Source organism: Saimiri boliviensis, chromosome 5 (genome assembly GCF_048565385.1).
Source record: "Saimiri boliviensis isolate mSaiBol1 chromosome 5, mSaiBol1.pri, whole genome shotgun sequence".
Classification (NCBI taxonomy): Eukaryota; Metazoa; Chordata; class Mammalia; order Primates; family Cebidae; genus Saimiri; species Saimiri boliviensis.
Genome location: NC_133453.1, coordinates 111,885,709 through 111,905,238, shown reverse-complemented (window position 1 = coordinate 111,905,238; position 19,530 = coordinate 111,885,709). Strand labels below are relative to the sequence as shown.

General features: G+C 37.2%; 1 protein-coding gene across 2 annotated transcripts in view; it reads left to right on the top strand.

Annotated features, from left to right (window-relative positions):
- Positions 1–19,530, top strand: part of CNTNAP5 (contactin associated protein family member 5) — an 891,734-nt gene that overhangs the window by 392,102 nt on the left and 480,102 nt on the right. For both annotated transcript variants that reach the window (XM_010342190.3, XM_074399829.1), the window contains exons 5-6: positions 2,343–2,546; positions 14,864–15,048. In XM_010342190.3, the coding sequence (XP_010340492.1) occupies positions 2,343–2,546; positions 14,864–15,048 (389 nt within the window). The remainder of the gene's footprint in view (positions 1–2,342; positions 2,547–14,863; positions 15,049–19,530) is intronic.

Genomic DNA, 19,530 nt, shown 5'->3' with positions numbered 1-19,530 from the left:
CTCTGCATTTGCTTTTAGAAGCTCTGAGGGACACTATGTAGTCCTTCTGTTCTCTGCTGGACACTAAATGGGTTACCTAGGACCCAAATTCTACTCCACAATCTGGTGAGGTGGCGAAGTGGAATCAATTAGAAGAGAATATTAATACACAATGTACACACCCTGCACACACTAATTTCAACTAAAGTGTGAGAAACTGAAACATGACGGGACAAGAAACTTGGGGCTACTTCAGCATCTCTGGACACCTCTGAATCAAAATTGAAAAAGCATCAGCCAGGCGCGGTGGCTCAAACTTGTAATCCCAGCACTTTGGGAGGCCAAGGCGGGTGGATCACGAGGTCAAGAGATCGAAACCATCCTGGTCAACATGGTGAAACCCCGTCTCTACTAAAAATACAAAAAGTTAGCTGGGCATGGTGGTGCGTGCCTGTAATCCCAGCTACTCAGGAGGCTGAGACAGGAGAATTGCCTGAACCCAGGAGGCAGAGGTTGCGGTGAGCCAAGATCGCGCCATTGCACTCCAGCCTGGGTAACAAGAGCGAAACTCCGTCTCAAAAAAAAAAAAAAAAAAAAAGAAAGAAAGAAAAAGAAAAAGCATCATTTGGGGTAAGAAGGTAGGGTACCAGCCAATAGAGTTGCCTAGACAGGAACAAAAGGACCTTTGTTACTTCAATTACTACTAATACCATTCCTATCCTTTATTGATTTAACACAAATAATGTATCATGCACAGTGAGATCACACTGATGTGTCATCACTTTGTGAGTCCTAGAACATTTACTTCTCAAAGCAGTTTTTTTCTAATGGATATAATCATCTTCATCTTATAAATAATAAAATCACCTTAGACCAAGGTGACACAGCTAACAAGCTATGGCCATCACAGTTTAGAATCTGTCATCTTATCTATACCATATACCACAGTCCTCACTATTCCATGATTGGTGGCAGCTGGTGGCCTGTGGCCTCACTTTGGTCTGGGTAGAATCCCAGTTGAGGTAACAGGCATAGGTGCATTGATGAGGTGGGGAGCGGACGTGCTGAGAAGAGGGGACGTGCTGAGAAGGGTGGACATTTGTAAAAGTCTCTTTGTATATGGACAGTTTCTTTTTACAGTCTAGGTTTCCATCAGCAACCTTTTGGTTAGGACCATTTTATTACATATAAATAAATGATAAAATTAGGTTTTCAAACTAACTATAAAAAGTATTATTTCATTTTCTTTTTTTTCAAAACTTCAGATTTACAAAGACTGTTTCTAGATCTTTGTTTAAAAAAATAATTTACAATTGTGTATGCTCACACTGAGGATTCTAATTGCATGGTAAATAATTTAAAAATTGAGTTTTCTTGGGTATTCAATTTTAAATAGAAAATCCCACCCCCTCCACATAATCACCACAATCCCACCCACACATGATATATAATGAATCAGTTTCAGTTTATAATTAAATAGTCTTACATTTTTTGTGTATAATAAAAGCTCATTATAAAAGTTTTTGTCATGAAAAAATAGAGAAAACACGAAAATAACCTAGAACAACTTATTCCAAATAGAATCTCTATTAGCTTTTAGGTACAAATTTGTCAGATATGTTTGTACACACCCCTTACATAAGTTTATCTAAATCATGGTTACTTGATCTTTATTTATTTTGCTTTGCCAATAATGAATTGTATGTTTTGTATAAAAACACTAAAATGATAAATATCACCAACACAGATAAGGTAGTTATGGAAAGAATGCAATACACTTGTCCTCTTTGTTCAAATAACAAGTCTTCTTTTACTGGTTTTGTTTTTTTGTTTGTTTGTTTGTTTGTTTGTTTTTTTGTTTTTTTCCACTGAACCCAGTAGAAGCCTCAGAATCCTCAACACAGGCTTCTAGGGAGAGAGTACTACGTGGGGTTGGCATAATGATATATCTATTTTTCAGCTCTGACATTGTATCTGAGATGATGAGACCAAATGGTTCTGACTGTCAGGAAGACAAATCATGAGAGATTATTCTAAGACATCTGACACAGTAAGCCAGTCATAGGTACTTGCAGTATTCTCACCCTGTCCCCTCCAGCAAAAGCTGACATCACTAACGAGAGTTTTTACTTCTAAATTGATGATCGGTTCACTTTGACTCAGTGTGTGGTGATTGCTTGTAAATGAATAATTCCCTTGAGTCTAATTAGATTGGTTTTAGTCTACGTGTTTCCCGTTGAGACCAGACCTGGGAGATCTCAAGAACATTTCTGTGAACTGGACAGGAACTAAGATGGGAAACAAGAACAGCAGTCATGAGGATATGCACTGATTCTTCTCTCTCGCTCCTCCTTTGTTCCCAGAATCAGACGTTGCTGACTTTGATGGCCGAAGCTCACTTCTGTACAGGTTCAATCAGAAGCTGATGAGTACTCTTAAAGACGTGATCTCCCTGAAGTTCAAGAGCATGCAAGGAGATGGGGTCCTGTTCCATGGAGAAGGTCAGCGTGGAGACCACATCACCTTGGAACTCCAGAAGGGGAGGCTCGCCCTGCACCTCAGCTTGGGTAGGTTTGGACTTCCCAATTACCCTTCCAATGCCAAGGAATGGAGAGCTCCTTTACTCTACAGGTCACAGTGTCTGACACTTGCAGTGTATCTAATGGAAGTCACTAGAGCACCATCTAAGTGATATTGGTGGGGATAGAAATGTTTAAGGCATGTATAGCATTCTTTGACACAGTATAATATTGATATGTTGGGAGAATTGCAAACACATATTTATTGATCTAAGTATGTATTTAACCATTTAATTCTCTTAGTAACTCAAACTCTGAAAAAGCTTTCACAAGTTTAAGTATACACACATATTATAAGGAAGCTTGCTAATAATCTATTCTGTTAGGTACATTGAAGAAAGTTAAGTTTCAGAGGGAGAATGAAGCAGAAACATTTTGGTTGCCCTGGGTAATTTTGTGTGGGAAGAGGGGATCATATATGTGAGGTGAAAAGTCTAATCTAAGTTTCTAGGCATTCTCATGTCCTTTTAAGGGAAACTCCTTTCTTTAGGTACTCTTGCTGTGCCAGAGTAAGCCCCAGACTCATGAGATTCCATTAAACTTAGTACAGAATGCCCTCCTGGCTCCACACAGTTAGCACACGGCCTCCCACTGTGCACTGGCATCTGTCAGGGTCTGTTGAACTAAAGGCAGGTCTGCTTTCATTGTGACCAACTTCCTATCCCAGGGAAACAAGAGAGAGGCCCAGCCTCCTGTACATGATCAAAGGCACTTCTAAAGGAAGGGTAAACCCAGTGTAGAAGGCAGGAGCACAGTTCCCAAGGATACAAACAAAAAAACGCTCTTCTATAGAAAAAAGAAAGAGAGAAGAAAAAAAGAGAGACAAGCTGAAAAAAATGTAAGTGGCTATCTTTCATAAGAATGACTCCCTGTCTCCCATCTGATATTTACTAATACTAAACAGAGAGGAAAATAGTTATATTTTAGACTTTGCTATAAAATAGTAAAAATGATTTCTTTCTATAAATAAGAAAATACGAGGATAAAATGTTATTGAATGCCTTTGTATTTTCAGGTTGAGCTTGTGCAATTTTTACAATAACTTTGAAGGTAGGTTTCTATAAGCCCCATCATACAGGTAGGAGCTCAATCTAAGTGATATTGGTCTTTACTATAAAATAGTGAAGAAGAAAAGAAATTGCAAAATGTAATTTGTAACCCTAAGTTGCATGGAAGATTGACAAAAAGACTACAGTTAAATACATTTTAGCAATTAGCTGGAGAGCCATAAGAATGAATTTTATTGCCCCCAAACCAAACAATACAGGGTCTTTATTTTGAGGCATTTCTGAGAATCTTCTTGGGGCCCAATAGTGACTATAGATTTCAAAGTTTAACTCAAAATTGACACCTAATGTATTAGATTAAGTACACATCAAGATACCTTTAAAAGTAGAATTTTGCCTAGAAGAGAGTCGTAAAAACAAAAATTGCTGGTAACCTAATTGTTTGTAACTACCATACCTAAAGCAGCAATGCATCTGAACTTTCTGAATGCTAAGTATCCAAATACTACCCAAACATGCATCACTACATTAACTGGCTTTCAGTTTTCAGGAAAGGAGACTAGATGAATGAATTTGAACCTCCCGGTTACAAGTGGTTCACACAGCATTGTGAGTTGTGGGTAAAGTTACTATTATTTATCAATAATTAAGCAGGTGTCTTCTACTGGTAACACTGTGAAATCTTTCAGGTGCTACCATTTAGATTCCCAATTCAGTATGGCATTTCTGATCCACAACTCTGCTCCCACATACAAAATCTTATGTTGCAAATAGAATCCACTCCTGGTATGAATGGTAGAAACAGCATAGGTGTAGTCATGTAACACTTTTTGTTTTGGCTACAGGTGTGCAATCAAATGATGTTATGATTTGTTTGTTTATGATGTGATTTATAATGGTGAATGTCTTCTGTGGCTCAGTTTTCTTATTTCTAATCTGGGGCTAATGACTTGACTTGCAGAGTATGGACATGAAAACCAAGAACATCATAAATACATTTCTATAGCAATAAGTAAACATAATCAAACACCAAAAATAGAAGCTCAATATTGCTCATTTATTCAAACAATATCTGAATGCTTCACCCTGAATTGGGCTGACTTCTGAAAATAAATGATATATTAAGATAAATAGCTCTTATTCCTTGCTGTGATACATATGGCAGGATAAGTTTTTCTTCTCTGTTTCCATCTTCTCTATATTTTGAACCATGGTTGGTGTGGTGATTAAGTAAAACCTTAGTTGGTGAATGATTAAGTAGTGAAAATATATTTTATCTATATTCTACATAGTTTTAGATTTCTTCATCTTTTTTATCTATTTCAGCACCTCTTCCCTTTCTATCAGTTTACCACAGTTGAGTGTTTTCTATACTTTCCTGTTGAAGCAGTCACCTAGGAGGCTTCTTAACTAGCGTTGAGTTTCTAGGTTTCTCTTCTAGAGAAACACAGCCACAGATTAGTACTTCAGCTCCACCTACCTCATTACAGCTAGAAGATCTCTGTAAGCACTAAGCAAAGGGGAGTGATAATAGTTTTGCTTTGCCCATAGTGGAAAATCTGTAATGTAGGTTTCATAAGCACCAGTATAACACCTTCTTCATTTCTGTATTTCTAGCCTCTAGGTGAAATATCTAGGAGAGTATCTAACGGAAGTCACTAGAGCACCATCTAAGTGACTCACAACTCACCCCTTCCTAAAGTAGGTGCTTGAAGCAAATTGAGTACATTAGAAAAGGGATTTTCATCTCACATTTCATTATTCCTGTTGGGCTTGTTCACCTGCAACCCTGCATTCCTGACTCCTCCATGATCCACCACTTCCTCCGACAATGGGGTATATTTACAGAATACCCACAATGTGATAGTGTCTAGTCCAATTCTCAAGGAAGACCTATGACGTAAGCATATGTTAGTTTCAGTTTACAGATATGAAATACTAGGCTCAAAGAGGATAAATTGCTTGTCCCACTTACACAGATAGTGAGTAGTATAGCTACTATTAATATGTACTTACATCTAACCAGGTGTTTTGCTATTATTTTAGATTATAAAATACATATCAGTTTTAGAAAACTTGAAAATAATGTAAAAAAGGAAAAAATCCAATCCTACAACCTGGTTATTTCTTTTATTAATACTTTAGTATCTATTAAATGCTTATCTTAGTTATTTATAGGAAATCTTTAAATATTATTATTTATTTATTGCATTTTAGGTTTTGGGGTACATGTGGAGAAGAAAATATTATTTTAAAGTAATGTTATTTTCCTGTTGTCACATAGCCTAACAGGGGAAAGCATTTACAAAATCCATGATCAGGTTTGTTCTTTTATATAAATAAATCAGAAAAGCAAGGGAAAGACAGGAGAGGAGAGAGAGAGAGGAGAGGCAGGATTCAAGTTAATGGGTTGAAGAATAGTGCTGGTCCAATAAAAGAGAGAATTTTGCCTTTGCTTTCCACAGTTTATATGGACATTCTAGCAGTGTCTCCTTTAGTGACAATTCTTCATCTGCAATGTGTATTCATTTTCTGATCCGTTACTTTGCCATTCAGAAATTCAGGCTGAGTGAAGAAGTTCAGCACCACGGCCAGCTGCCTAGGATGTCATTGGAGACATAGTGTGCTGTTGTTCTTTTCTAATTGCACTCTTGTATGAATTTCCTATTTACATTACATAGTTACCTTAACCCTTAATGTGTCTAGCTTGGGCGGAGAGAGTTCTACGGAGAAATTGAGCTGTGTGATTCCTCTTTGACTACTTTCTTAGAGTAGAACATTGATATTTTCCCAGAACTACTAAATGGGAAAGAGATTTCTTCTTTTAATCCATAAGGGGATTAGATATGTTTCCTTTCTCACATTTTACACAGCCCATTCAAATTGCCCATGGCAATCTGCCCTCTGTAGAATTACAATAGTCTGAACCCATTCAGGCAGGTAGAGAATCAAAGAGCGGAGATATTATGCCACAAGGAAACTGTTGCAAGAACTAAAGAAGATATCAATAGTACATGCAGGTCACTCATCTTTACAAGAGCCCAGTGCTTTTAACTAAGGCCGGATGTTTATGCAATCCCCAATACATACAGCTATAGTAAAGAGAGACTCCTAGAATAGAACAAATGTCTACAGAGCACCCGGGGGCGGAGTACAGGGTTCAGGCGCCAAAGCATATGATTGCATAATCAACCATTGAGATGCCAGAGAAAGTTCTTCCCATTCTCCAAAAAGTCAAATGAACATTTAATTTAGCTCTTTTGAAACTCAGGCATTTTAGTAAGCCAACTCACACATATTTATGGAATGTTTATCATGTTTCTGGAATTGTACTCAATACTATAAAAGTTTTTCTTTTTAACTTGCCATTTTTTGAGAGCCTACATTTAGGCACTGCATTAAGCATTTAAAATATATATTCTATTTTAATCACATGGCAATCCTACAAACTATATCCAAACCCATTTGCAGATGAAGAACTGTTGGTCAGTGATTCCCAGTTGGTGGCTCAAGGTCACATAACTTCATAGCTACAGATATGGGATTAGAGCTTTATACAATCCTACCCCAATGCCCTGACATTAGTCACTAAAATGTTATGAACTTTTATAAAATAAACAATAAAAATATAAAACAATTAATAAGAAATGTTAAACATCAGGTAGACAATATGTATGTGTTAAGTTGCGAGAATGGAGAGCTCACGAAGGAACAGAGGGGCCCAGGATCAACCTTGAGTAATCAGGAGATTTTATTATGGAGAGGGGAGGAAAGCAGGTATTTCAGACAAAGAATCAATGGCATAGAATGCACCACATTTTTCATAACTTCTAGCATTATGCGATAAGAATAGATTGAACAAGTACAGTAAATCAGGCACTGAATTTTGCACTGGGGATTAGAAGTTGGATTTATCACTCTCTATTTTTAAGAGCCTCTTAACCTAGTAAAATAGTTATTTCTATTTACTTTTTAGGTTGTTTATATTAATTGGAAATAAAATAACTATGCCTCATCATAACTGTATAACAAATGTATTACAGTAATGTTTTTGGAGATAGCAAAGTCACAGAAGATGGACTCAAATTAAAGATCAGAGAAAGCAACAACTCCTAAATTTGGAGAGTTTTTTTAGTAAATATAAATTAGAAATTTCATTAACAACGAAGGACAGAGAAACAGAGACTTGCTGTGGATTGAGGGTCAAGTCCACTGAAATCACATTGCTTCCTGTCCATTTCTTATTTTCTTCAGAGCTCTCACTTGGATACTTAGAAAACCATTCACTAGCTTTGCATTTTGCCAAACAAAGCTAACAGGGGGCACATTTGTGATACTGGTTGGGACAGGGAGGTGAAATTTGTCTTCTTATTCTGTGTCATGTCATCCCTTCTTAGTGTTGCCCCATTTTACTTATCTACAGCTTTCTGTTTTCCAATCCATTAAATTACTTTGCAAAAGAATGCCCTCCGTTCTTACTAAGGTACATAACTTACATGCATCTGGGAGATACAGATAGTAAGAGCGTAAGAAATGAGGAAGAATGAGAGTATCCACTTTTCCACTAAGAGTCATGGAGAGAGTTTTAGCTTTGGAGGCAAATAGAGTTGGGTTCTGACCCTAATTCCTTGAGTCCTTAGGTAAATCTTGTGGCTTCTTGGAGACTAACCTTTCTGCATGGTTATTACAGTCAGGAATAATTTGAACAACATATGTGAAGTGTTTAACTTGTGTGAGAAGCTTATGAAATACAAGTGAATATTAGTGTCAATAATCAGAAAAATTAGAGATGGGTGGGAAAGTTGATTCTGATGATCAGATGGAGACAGTCATGAGGGAATTCACTGAGTGGCCGCCTGTTTTAGCAAGAGTAAATCAAGGCCTTTTCAAGAATGACTTTTTCTTTTCTTTTTTTTCTCTTTTTTTTTTTTTTTTTTTTTTTTTTTTTGTTTAAATACAGTCATAATCATGAGAGCTCCCATCCCCCTTTTCTCAGGCTATCTGAAATTCACAGGTTATGAAAGTTAAAGTGACATCCATGTTTGAACAGTTTAGCTAAGACCTAGCAAGAAGATTTAATCAAACAAGGCATTTGAGCAAAAACACTGCAATATGCATTCCCTTTACCAGAAAATGTGAGTTCTAAGTAAGGGTGAAAGAATTGGAAGGCTTATTCACAGCATTTTGGCGTGGAGGGTGGAACATAAAAAGGTAAAGTTAAATACATTTTGCAAACATTTCGACCTTCCTATAAAAATTATTGCATTCCTTAGGCCCTTGGGTGGCATCTATATGATTTCATTTTAACTATATTTTAAAACACATGCAAACAAGTTTTTACTTAATTAGAAATAATTATTTCCCTTATATATATATCTGGCCCAAAAGTTAGTTTCTGTCTGGTTTTATTGTTTTTGTCCTTCACAATTGCCCATCAAAATTTTTATCTTTGTCTCAAGAAATTAGAAACTAGCTAAAATTGGTAATTGAACCTCAAATGTCACTGAGATAAACTTAAAATAGATATTCCGAGATCAAGAGTTTGAGAGGTTCTTGAAAATTAAGTCTTTTACAATTTCTAATAATGGAAATTTCTAGAAAAAAAAAAAGAAACGTTTCTGAGGACTACCATCCTCCTTTTTTCATAAATACAATTCTTAACATTCTTTTTGATGAATAGCAGAAATTTTGTTTCCCAATTGTTTAATCATACCAAGTTTCACTAAACTTGTTTTGATATAAGATATCTGAGTGTTAGTAGAGAATAAGTAATGGAAAGGGCGTGATGAAATTTACCCATGTGTGCTCCTTTTTGATTAATCAAAAAGTAACTTGTAATTCCAAAGAGGCTCAATAATTACACATCACTGACATATAGTCTTCAACAAACATACTATTCAAGGTGAGGGTTGTGTTTTTAATGAAGTTTATTTTTCTCATTATCTAAAATTGTTATGTTCTCTCTAAAATACAGAAAAAAACAGTCTCGATAAATGCATTTTTCAGTTTTATCCACAGATTGTGCTTATTTGAGCCTTTCTCAGAGTTGTATTTAGTCTGTATTTTATACTTTTGTCTTCTGCTCATTTATGTTTTAAATCAGTATAGTCTAATTATTGAGTATCCTATTTATTAAATGTCACTTTTAATTTTATCCAAAAGGGCAGTCACTACTGAATATACTTTTGAAATAATCCAAGTTTTTTTGTAAATATCATTTTGATGGCTATTTAATATAATACTTCATCTGGTGAGCCTACCTAAATGTAGTCAGATATTTTTTTCTGTTTCCAAATTATTGGACATTATATCCAATTTTTGAATCACTTACCACTTAAAAATTTGCCTAGAACATTTTACTTTGCTCATTTAGAATAGATTTACAGAAACTGGATTACTAAGTAAAAAGTTGTGAACATTAATTTAAGTCCCTCGATACTTACTGGCTTACTGACATGTTTCTCCATAAAATTGGTGGGAATGAATTTTGCATTATCTTTGGGCATATATATATATATATATATATATATATATATATATATATTATGCTAAGTAAATCCATTTTTCAGAAAAAGTCAACAAATTGCTTTAAGTATCATAAAAATTTCATGAGCGATTTTGCATAAAATGATGTGTGTTAATTAAGTTTATGGTTTCATTAGATGCAATAAGTAAAAGGTAATCACTGTTTAAGAAGAAGTGCTGTTATTCCCCTAAAATGTTAAAATTATAGGGAGCAGAGTTATTGGAAACAATGAGAGTAGCAGACTTTCTGAGCCAAAGTTAAGACCCAGGAGAGAAAGAGCTGACATTAGACCTTGAGGAGGGTGAAGATAAGGCTACTGATGCTGGCTCTGCTTCCCACGGTAGAAATGTTCCTGTCCATTGAGATGGTGGTGATGATTGTGGCAATGGGTGCAAGAAGGGTACAGTGAGCAACAAGCAACATGACCTGCTACTGGACGCTTTAGAATTTGAAGGTTCCCCTCATGTACTTACAGAACCTTGATCCAGTCAACATAACAGACCACCCTATCCAATTTAGTAATGTTCTCCTTCTACTTTAAAGTCATACAATCTATTTCACTAAATAAGTTCACTCAAGGATTTTTAAACAGTGGAATTGAGACAATTTAGTAGCCATCTCAAAATATAAAGTAAGGGTAAAACTATGCATCATACCATACATCAGAATAAGTTTCAGTTGAAATGAAGTAGAGAAAACTATAATTCTCAGAATAAGGGGAATCTTTTAAACTATTATACAAATCTAGAAGCTATAAAAGGAAAATGATAGATTTGTTCCCAATATACAAGTACCTGAGTGAATTAAAAAAATAAATCAAACAAGCAACAACAGAAAAGCAACATCCAAAAACAGATAAAGAAAGGCAAAAAGATATTTTCAAAATTCATATCATAGGCAAGATATAGAAGGAGACAATTCAAAGAAAAGGAAATAAAAATAAAAATATTTTCAATCTCATTCTTATTAAAAGAAATGCATATTAAAATTACTCAGAAATTCTTTTTTTTTTTTTTTTTTTTTTTTAATGAGACAGAGTCTCTCTCCATCTCCAGGAACCAGGCTGGAGTGCAGTGTTGCAATCTTGGCTCACTGCAACCTCCGCCTCCCAGGTTCAAGCAATTCTCCTGCCTCAGCCTCCCGAGTAGCTGGGACTACAGGCGTGCGCCACCATGCCCAGCTAATTTTTGTATTTTTAGTAAAGACTGGGTTTCACCATGTTAGCCAGGATGGTCTCAATCTCTTGACCTCATGATCCACCCACCTCAGCCTCCAAAAGTGCTGGGATTACAGGTGTGAATCAATGCGCCCGGCCAGAAATACATTTTTTCAACCTACCAGACAGGCAAAATGTTAAAGCTAGACTATGTGTTGTTGGCAAGCCTGTGGTAAAGGTACTCGTAGGCATTTAAATAGGCATGGTTTTTATATAGGGCAATTTGGCAGTGTTTGTCCAAAGTGCAAGCATGAAAGCCTTTGTCTTCCAATTCATCACCTAAGAATGAATGCTACAAATGTTTGTGCCCAAGCAAGATAATATCCACATAATAAAGCATCTAAAGTAAGTAGAAAATTCTAAACTTCTATCACCAGGAAGCTCATTAAATGAAATACAGTAAGTTCTATATATCACATATATGATTATATATCATTTTTATATAATTATATATCATATATATTATATATGGGCACGGAATGCTATACAGCTGTAAAAAGGATAAAAAAGCTCTTTATATTTTGATAAAGATTTTCAGGATAGATTAAATGAAAATGGAAAGTTGGAGATCGACGTACATTCTATTTTACCATGAGTATAAAAACTTAAATGAGTAGAAATAAAGAAAACCTATCTTTGCTGCTTGTATACAGCTAACTTCTTCTGGAAGCACAAGCAAGACATTCACAGCAGTGATTACTTTTGGGGCTATGGAAGATGAGAGATGGAGGAAGGGAGGGAGGGGTGGGGGGTTGTCACTATACCCAAAAATGTTATGTTAAAATAAAATAAATTTAAGTGATTCATAAAATTTATCTTTTGAAGCAGGACAGTGTGAAAAATATTAAAATATTTTCTTTTAATCATTGTTATTGCCTCTATTAAACAATTCAGTAGATTATTAAAGGCCACAAAAACGGCACATAGGACAAATAAGTTGGGGGAAAGGGGGTAATTCCATGCCCTGTTTTCGTTTTCTTTTTGTGACGTGTAATAGCTTTAACTTTTCAAGTGCCTAGTATTTGGACTTAATAAATTATTGTTAAATGCCTCTCTTATTTTAAGATAAAAATGAGATGCAGCTCGATTTCAAAGTGAAAACTGTGATATTAAATCTATCTGCCTTGCTACATCTAGAACTGACAGTTTATAAAGCAGAGTTTCCTTCAGCAAATGTTAGCTCCTGAATCATTTTATTTTATAAATAAAAACTGTGTGGGGTGGCAGTGGTGTTCTTTGTTCTGTCTCTGTCAGCTGGAGGCCACCTCCTGCCATCGCCTTGTCATTACTTGCATCCCATTCTTCCTGCACCATGCCTGCTTAAGCCCCTTTATGTCCCATCCATCCTGATTACGGCCAACCTTACTACCAGTTTTACCTTCTAAGCCAATTCCCATACAGCTGTCACAATAATCTTCCTCAATGTAATCTCCTGGCCGGCCGCGGTGGCTCACGCCTGTAATCCCAGCACTTTGGGAGGCTAAAATGGGAGGATCACTTCAGGTCAGGAGTTCAAGATCAGCCTGGCCAACATGCTGAAACCCCGTTTCTACCAAAAACATAAAAAAAAAAAAAAAAAAAAAAAATTAGCCGGATGTGGTTGCCCATGCCTGTAATCCCAGCTACTCGGGAGGCTGAGGCAGGAGAATTGCTTGAACCTGGGAGGTGGAGGTTTCAGTGAGCCGAGACCATGCCACTGCACTGTAGCCTGGACACCAGAGGGTGACTGCATCTCAAAACAAAAACAAACAAACAAACAAACAAACAAAACAAACAAAAAAACCTCTGGTAATCTGTATTAGTAACCTCTTCCTACTCAATGTTCCATTTCCTAAAGATAAGATGTAAACTGTGTAACCTAGCACACAGAGTGCTGGGTAATGGGATCCAGGCCCACGAGCTGCTGGCACTCCGCTGCTGGAAGCCCTGGGCCATGCTCCCCTAGATCCCTGAGACTGGCAGCTGCTTCTCCTGGCCTTGCAACCATGCTCTTCCTTCCCTCAGGGTTTCAGCCTGTGCTGCTGCGTAAGGAGGGTTTCACAGCACTGCATTCTGCATTTCCTCGGCTCTGTGCACTAAGTGCCGAGAACACGCCTGTCTTTTATAGGTTTACTTGAGGAGCTTCTCTTCACTAAGATCTTCAGAGAGGACAGTATACCTTTAAACTCTGTCACTGTGACCAGCTTAGGTAGATCACAATACTTTTCTATAGGAGAAAGAAAGACAGAAAGGGAGGGAGGAAGAGCAATCTATTAATTCATTAGCATAATCTATCAAACAAGGAAAACTCAGATGCTGTGAAACAAACACTGAATAAACCAACGAAACCAAGTCAGCTATTAATTCGCCAGCTCTCTTTTTCTGATTAGAATGAGTTTGCTGCCCCTAACCCTATATGAAGCACCCAAGTTACTCAGTGAAAGGAATAGCGCCTTGGGCCCTAATGGAGGTGGGAGCCAGCAGCTACGGTAAAGTGGCGGTTCCTGCCTGCTGAATGTCACACTGTTGAACAGTGCTGCAGTTGTACTGGAGATAACACTTCCCAGGAGGGAGGAGAGAGGCATTTAGCTTTCAGTTACAAAGGAACTTAATATATAAAATGTTGCAAAAGTTGAAAAACATATATACAATTATTAGTTCTATTTAATTGTTCATTTTGCTAAGGTTGAGGCAAGTTTTGCAGGGGAAGATGAAAGTTGTGATCATTTTGGTAGAAGGGTATAGCCAGAGACTTCCTTAAAATTGAGAGGGAAGGAGGGGCAGGGGAAACCAGGCAAGTTGGATTGCAAAGCATGCTTTCTCTCCTGTATCTCTCATGTCTTCTCAAGGGGCCCTTCCAAGCTCAACGGAGGCTAAGTTCTCAACATTATGACCCAAGCCATGATCCATAGCGATGGTCAAAGGAATGAGGATGAGGCAGACCCAGATTGAAGTTCTGACTGTACCTGAGGCATGCACGCCTCACTTCCCTGAGCCTCAGGGATCCTATATGTAAAACGGAGATAACAATTTTCCCTTAGAGGATTAGAGATGAAGGTTATTTCTTCTGAAGTGCCGTGCATACAGTAGGTAATCAGCAATGGCAACTGGGATGATTATTTCTTCGCTGCTGCCTTTGCCCACAGACTTATTAGCTGTCCGCCCTTTATGTATCCCAGCTTTACTCCTCCTCTCAGGCACAGCTCAGGATTCACTTTCTCCACTGAAGAATCATTCAAACTCAAAGAATATGCATTCTTTCTAAAAACAATCTACCCGTTTTCAATCCTATTCATGTAGTCATAAGGACATAGTTCCTTTTATTATTTAATTTTTAAATCTTGAAAACACGCCCTATTTTTTCTGGAAGGAGCTATGCCTATCAATTGAACTTGGTTCTGGAATATGTGGGCAAAGCCTGTTATTCCTTTCCAGTCCAGCACAGTTCCAGGCTTATAGGGAAACAACATTTTTTTGCCTTTAGAACAGAGACAGATGGCCTTGTTTGTGGAGCTTTCTGGTGTGCAAAGCTGCCCTGGGACACAGACCTCATCCTGCCCCTCTCCCCTCTTTACAGATGACAGCAAAGCGCGGCTCAGCAGCAGCTTGCCCTCTGCCACCCTGGGCAGCCTCCTGGATGACCAGCACTGGCACTCAGTTCTCATCGAGCGGGTGGGCAAGCAGGTGAACTTCACCGTGGACAAGCACACGCAGCACTTCCGCACCAAGGGCGAGACGGACGCCTTAGACATTGACTATGAGGTGAGTTGATCTTCCCCGCACCTCCCAGGACCCTTGCTTCAATGAAAGCAGTAAGAAAATCAGTAAGCAGAGCAACTGAGAGAAGAGGCGGGGCATTGAGGAGTCTTACCCTGGGACTTACCTTCCTCCATCTATGCCAGATAGTGTACAGGAAAAGGAGTGCATTCAGAGAATCTGAGCAGTGAGGGATGATAGCGAAACCACAAGGTAGCAGCTGTGTACATTTTAAAATCAACAGGTCTCCTCCTCACTTCTTTTTTTTTTTTTTTTTTAACTGCTTGTAACCTTTGTATATCACTGCCTAAGTCTCTTGGTTATGTACCTCCTTTAAAAAAGGACTTCAATTTTCTGTGGTGAGGAAATATATTTAAATTATAAACAAAACCAATGGAATCTAAAACCTGAAGTCGAGACAATCCTCTGACTTTCATTCTTCCGATGCAAACTTTTGACTAATACTGTGGAGAGCCGTTTCTTCCCTGCTCTTTGGTAGAAGAGGTATAGTGAAATGTACCAATTCTACAATACAAAGAAAGTATTTGCACAAAGCTCTGCAAACTCGCAGCCTAGAGTTGGCCATCTTTGCTAGCAGGTCAGTTCAAAGAATGCGTGCTGTGCCCCTGATATACACCAGGCTCTGTTGGGCCATAAACATTCAGTCGCTGAGGTGGAGAAACTGAGGTAAGCCCTCGCAGACCAAGGAAGTAAAGGCTACAGTGGATGAAGCCCTGTCACTGAGGGCTTAGAATATAGAAATTGTATATTTATGTATTATGTGTTTGTATAGGAAAGACGGCACTTAATTCAACTTTGAAAAATGGCAAAAGTTTTCTAGCCGGCGATGCTGCTAAGTCATGAAAGAATTGGGTTAGAAGATCACGGAGGCATGCCAGAGCACAGTTCATAAAATGTCAAACCATCCAGTATTTTTGGAATTCAAAAGAATAGGCCATCAGTGGTGTGTTCAAGTCAGCCCCTTGTTACCAGTTCATGAGTTACAGATGATAGATTTTCAGAAACTTTGTGAGCTCTTGGTTAACCCGGCCATTCTTAAAAATTAAGTTGGCTGGACACGGTGGCTCACACCTGCAATCCCAGCACTTTGGGAGGCCAAGTAAGGCAAATCACAAGGTCAGGATATGGAGACTGTCTTGGCTAACAGGGTGAAACTCTGTCTCCACTAAATCACAAAAAAATTAGCCGGTTATGGTGACACATGCCTGTAGTCCCAGCTACTAAGGAGGCTTAGGCAGGCAGATCACTTGAACTCAGGGGGTGAAGGTTGCAGTGAGCCAAGACTGTGCCACTGCACTCTTGCCTGAGCAATAGAGTAAGACTCCATCTCAAAAAAAAAAAAAAAAAAAAAAAAAATATATATATATATATATATATATATATATATATACACGTTATATAACCTTGAAATTAAATAGTTTTAAAGCTAATAAATTCATTGATTTCTAATTATTTCATAAATTATATATGTGTGCCTGTCTATCTTTTAACTAGAGATGCTCTGGAGGAATTTTATGACTATTCTGTGTTGTATGAATAGTGTCTGTTGGGCTGCTACCCCACAGCTCTTCCCAATTCCATGTTCAGTGAAATCCCTTTGACAGCTTGAAGTCTACCATAGTGGAAATACCTACACTTCAGAGATTGACTAACATTATGAATCAGAGACTGATTTATTGTTTTGTGGATTGTCTAAACCAGGGATCAGAAAACTACCTGGCTTGTCTAGTTTGAGGCCTGTTTTTTTTATGACTTGTAAGTTAAGACTAATTTTTACATTTTTAAAATGTTGTAAAGAAATTTTCAAAAAGGAATCTATGACAGAGACTTTGTGTACTGCAGATAAAATCATTCAGCAAAAATCAACAAAACCATCCTATAAAACTCAACTGGTTATACAGAACTTACAATAATAGATTATTGCATATTGTATCATTATTCATAAATTGTGTGCTGCACATTGTTTAAGTCAGTAAAATAATCTTATGTTTGGATACACAGTCATGGCGCACAGACACATGCATACCTGTGTGTGGGTATGTTCCTGTGTCTCACCTGGACAACCTACTAGGAGACCGTTTCAATCACTCGTGGGATAGATAATACAACAGTGGAGGTGGAGATGAATAATTGATAAATCGGGACTTATTTTTTCAATCACTATCATGAGAATAAGTGAGATCTTTTGATCTTAACCTTAGTTTAGTATACTACAGATAAAATATGCCATTCATTAACTTCAAAATAGAATTTGTCACTCTTTGACTCAGAATACAAGATAACAGGTGGATATTTTTGAGTTGCTGAAAATCTGTGAATATCAATCGCTCTCCTTTGTCAACTTGTTTAATTGATTGACAAAAGAAAGAGCACACTCAATATTGGAACTACCTCAAAGAAAAGAGATATGCCTTATAAACTTGAAGACAACAACAACAAAAAAAAAACCTATAAAATCATCTGAAAGTCTCATCATTTCCCCCACATACTTTCCCTTTAATGTCCCAGAAGATGGTTCTAAAATTCACTGTGTTGCCAGATTTAACATTTACTTAGAAGTCCATGTCTGCTTATCTCTGGGCTCTTGTGTATGGAATCTGTATGAAATCACAGCTAAGTGACATTATAGTGAAAGTCAGCTATTTAGGGAAATGAAATCCAATGAAGTTGAAACTGATTTCTTCAGGGCATGCATGAATGTCTTGGTGCCTTATAAAATGAGCTCCCTAGGAAAGAGACACCTTGAAACATTCCTCTGAAGCAACCTCTGCTTTAGGGAATTCAAGTCTTCTCCAGATTGTTCAGCCAGCTTGCTCCAATGATCATAAAAGAAGACAGATTGGCTGTAATAGAGGCGTTTGACATTAGCTGTACTGGAAGACAAGAGTTATGTGTCAAGAGAAGCCTCCAGCCTTTGGAGATTCACCCCAAAGGCTGTGTGGAGATGAAAGAGCATTGGTACAGAAACCCTGTGGTATACTCAGAACAGACCATTAACTGGCTGTGTAAACCTGGGAAATAAAAATTTTGAAATTCAGTAATCCAGAAGCAAAATTTGCACTCCTGTTGGAAGGAATGGAGCTAAACAGGATATCTAAATCTGAGATCTATTTAATCATAATGTTTCATACCAATTAGAACCTAGGATGATTTGCTTTCTGCCATGTGCCCATATGTGCACAAATGAGGCCTGGATATCACCAGCTAGAGGATGACAGTCATGTCTTTGTGTGCCAATGACTTAATTTTGGAGCATGTACTTCTCTGATACATACTTCTGTACCCTATCTAATTTTATTTCAAGGCAAATAGAATTATGCAAACCTATGTTTCTTTTTACTCTTTACCATGATGTGGTAATAATGGTAAGAATAGGTAGTAGTGTTCATTCCTCTTCTTAGACAACCTTAGGGACATCAATCAAATAACACAATGACTTTTTATAAAGCAACTGGCGTGAACTTTGCTGCACTAATATGTCTGCAGTTGTCTTTCTCTCTTCCTGCCCAGAAGGCAAACAGACAAGGGCTCACAGAATCTGCTGTCAAAAAAAAAGAAAAAGAGACAGAATGTAGATCCTTTACTTCTCATTAGAATGTCTTCTCAGTTTACATCACTTAGCCCATGTGACTTCTCCAAATGCTGTGAGAAAGACTATAGCAGCTCACTTTACTTCCAGCCTGGAGCAGAAGGGCTTTAGAAAAAACGATATTTTTAGGACCTTTAGAAAAAATAGCTTTTTACTAACATCCTTGTAATCCAAGAAGTCTTTTCTTATCAAGAGTACTCAGTAATCTTGTTTTACATAGCTATTTTGTAAGCTCTTAAACTGTTGAAAACATATTTCAAAAATATATATGATTTAGGAGGCAGGCGTGCTGGTACCTCCATAGTTCCAGCTACTTGGGAGGCTGAGGAGAGAGGATGGCTTGAGCCCAGTTTAAGACTGCGGTGAGCTATGATGGCACCATTGCACTCCAGCCTGGGTAGCAGAATAAAGCCCTGTCTCTTTAAAGTACATATATACATACATACATATATATGATGTATATATTTACACATACACATATATAAAATGTGTGTATATATGTATACACACATACATATTTGATTTACATTTTATCACATCATAGATACTGAAAAGGCATTTTACAAAATACAAAATCTATTTCAGAAGAAAATTCTTAGTCAAGAAAAAAAAATCAGATTGAGCTAAACATTTAAAAATACATAAGTGTTTATCTCTAAAAATAAGTCTCATGGAAATTTTAAATAGAGATCATTTTTTTAAACATAAGAGTGTTGGAGATTCTTCTAGGCATGGCATAAATTCTAGAAATCTGGAACTAAAACATATAAAAAAATTGTCTGTATAAAATATTTAAAAACCATATGACCGGCCACACACAAAAAAATCTATATAATTATGCCATCTTCCTAACATCTTTTAAAAGTACTTCAAAATAT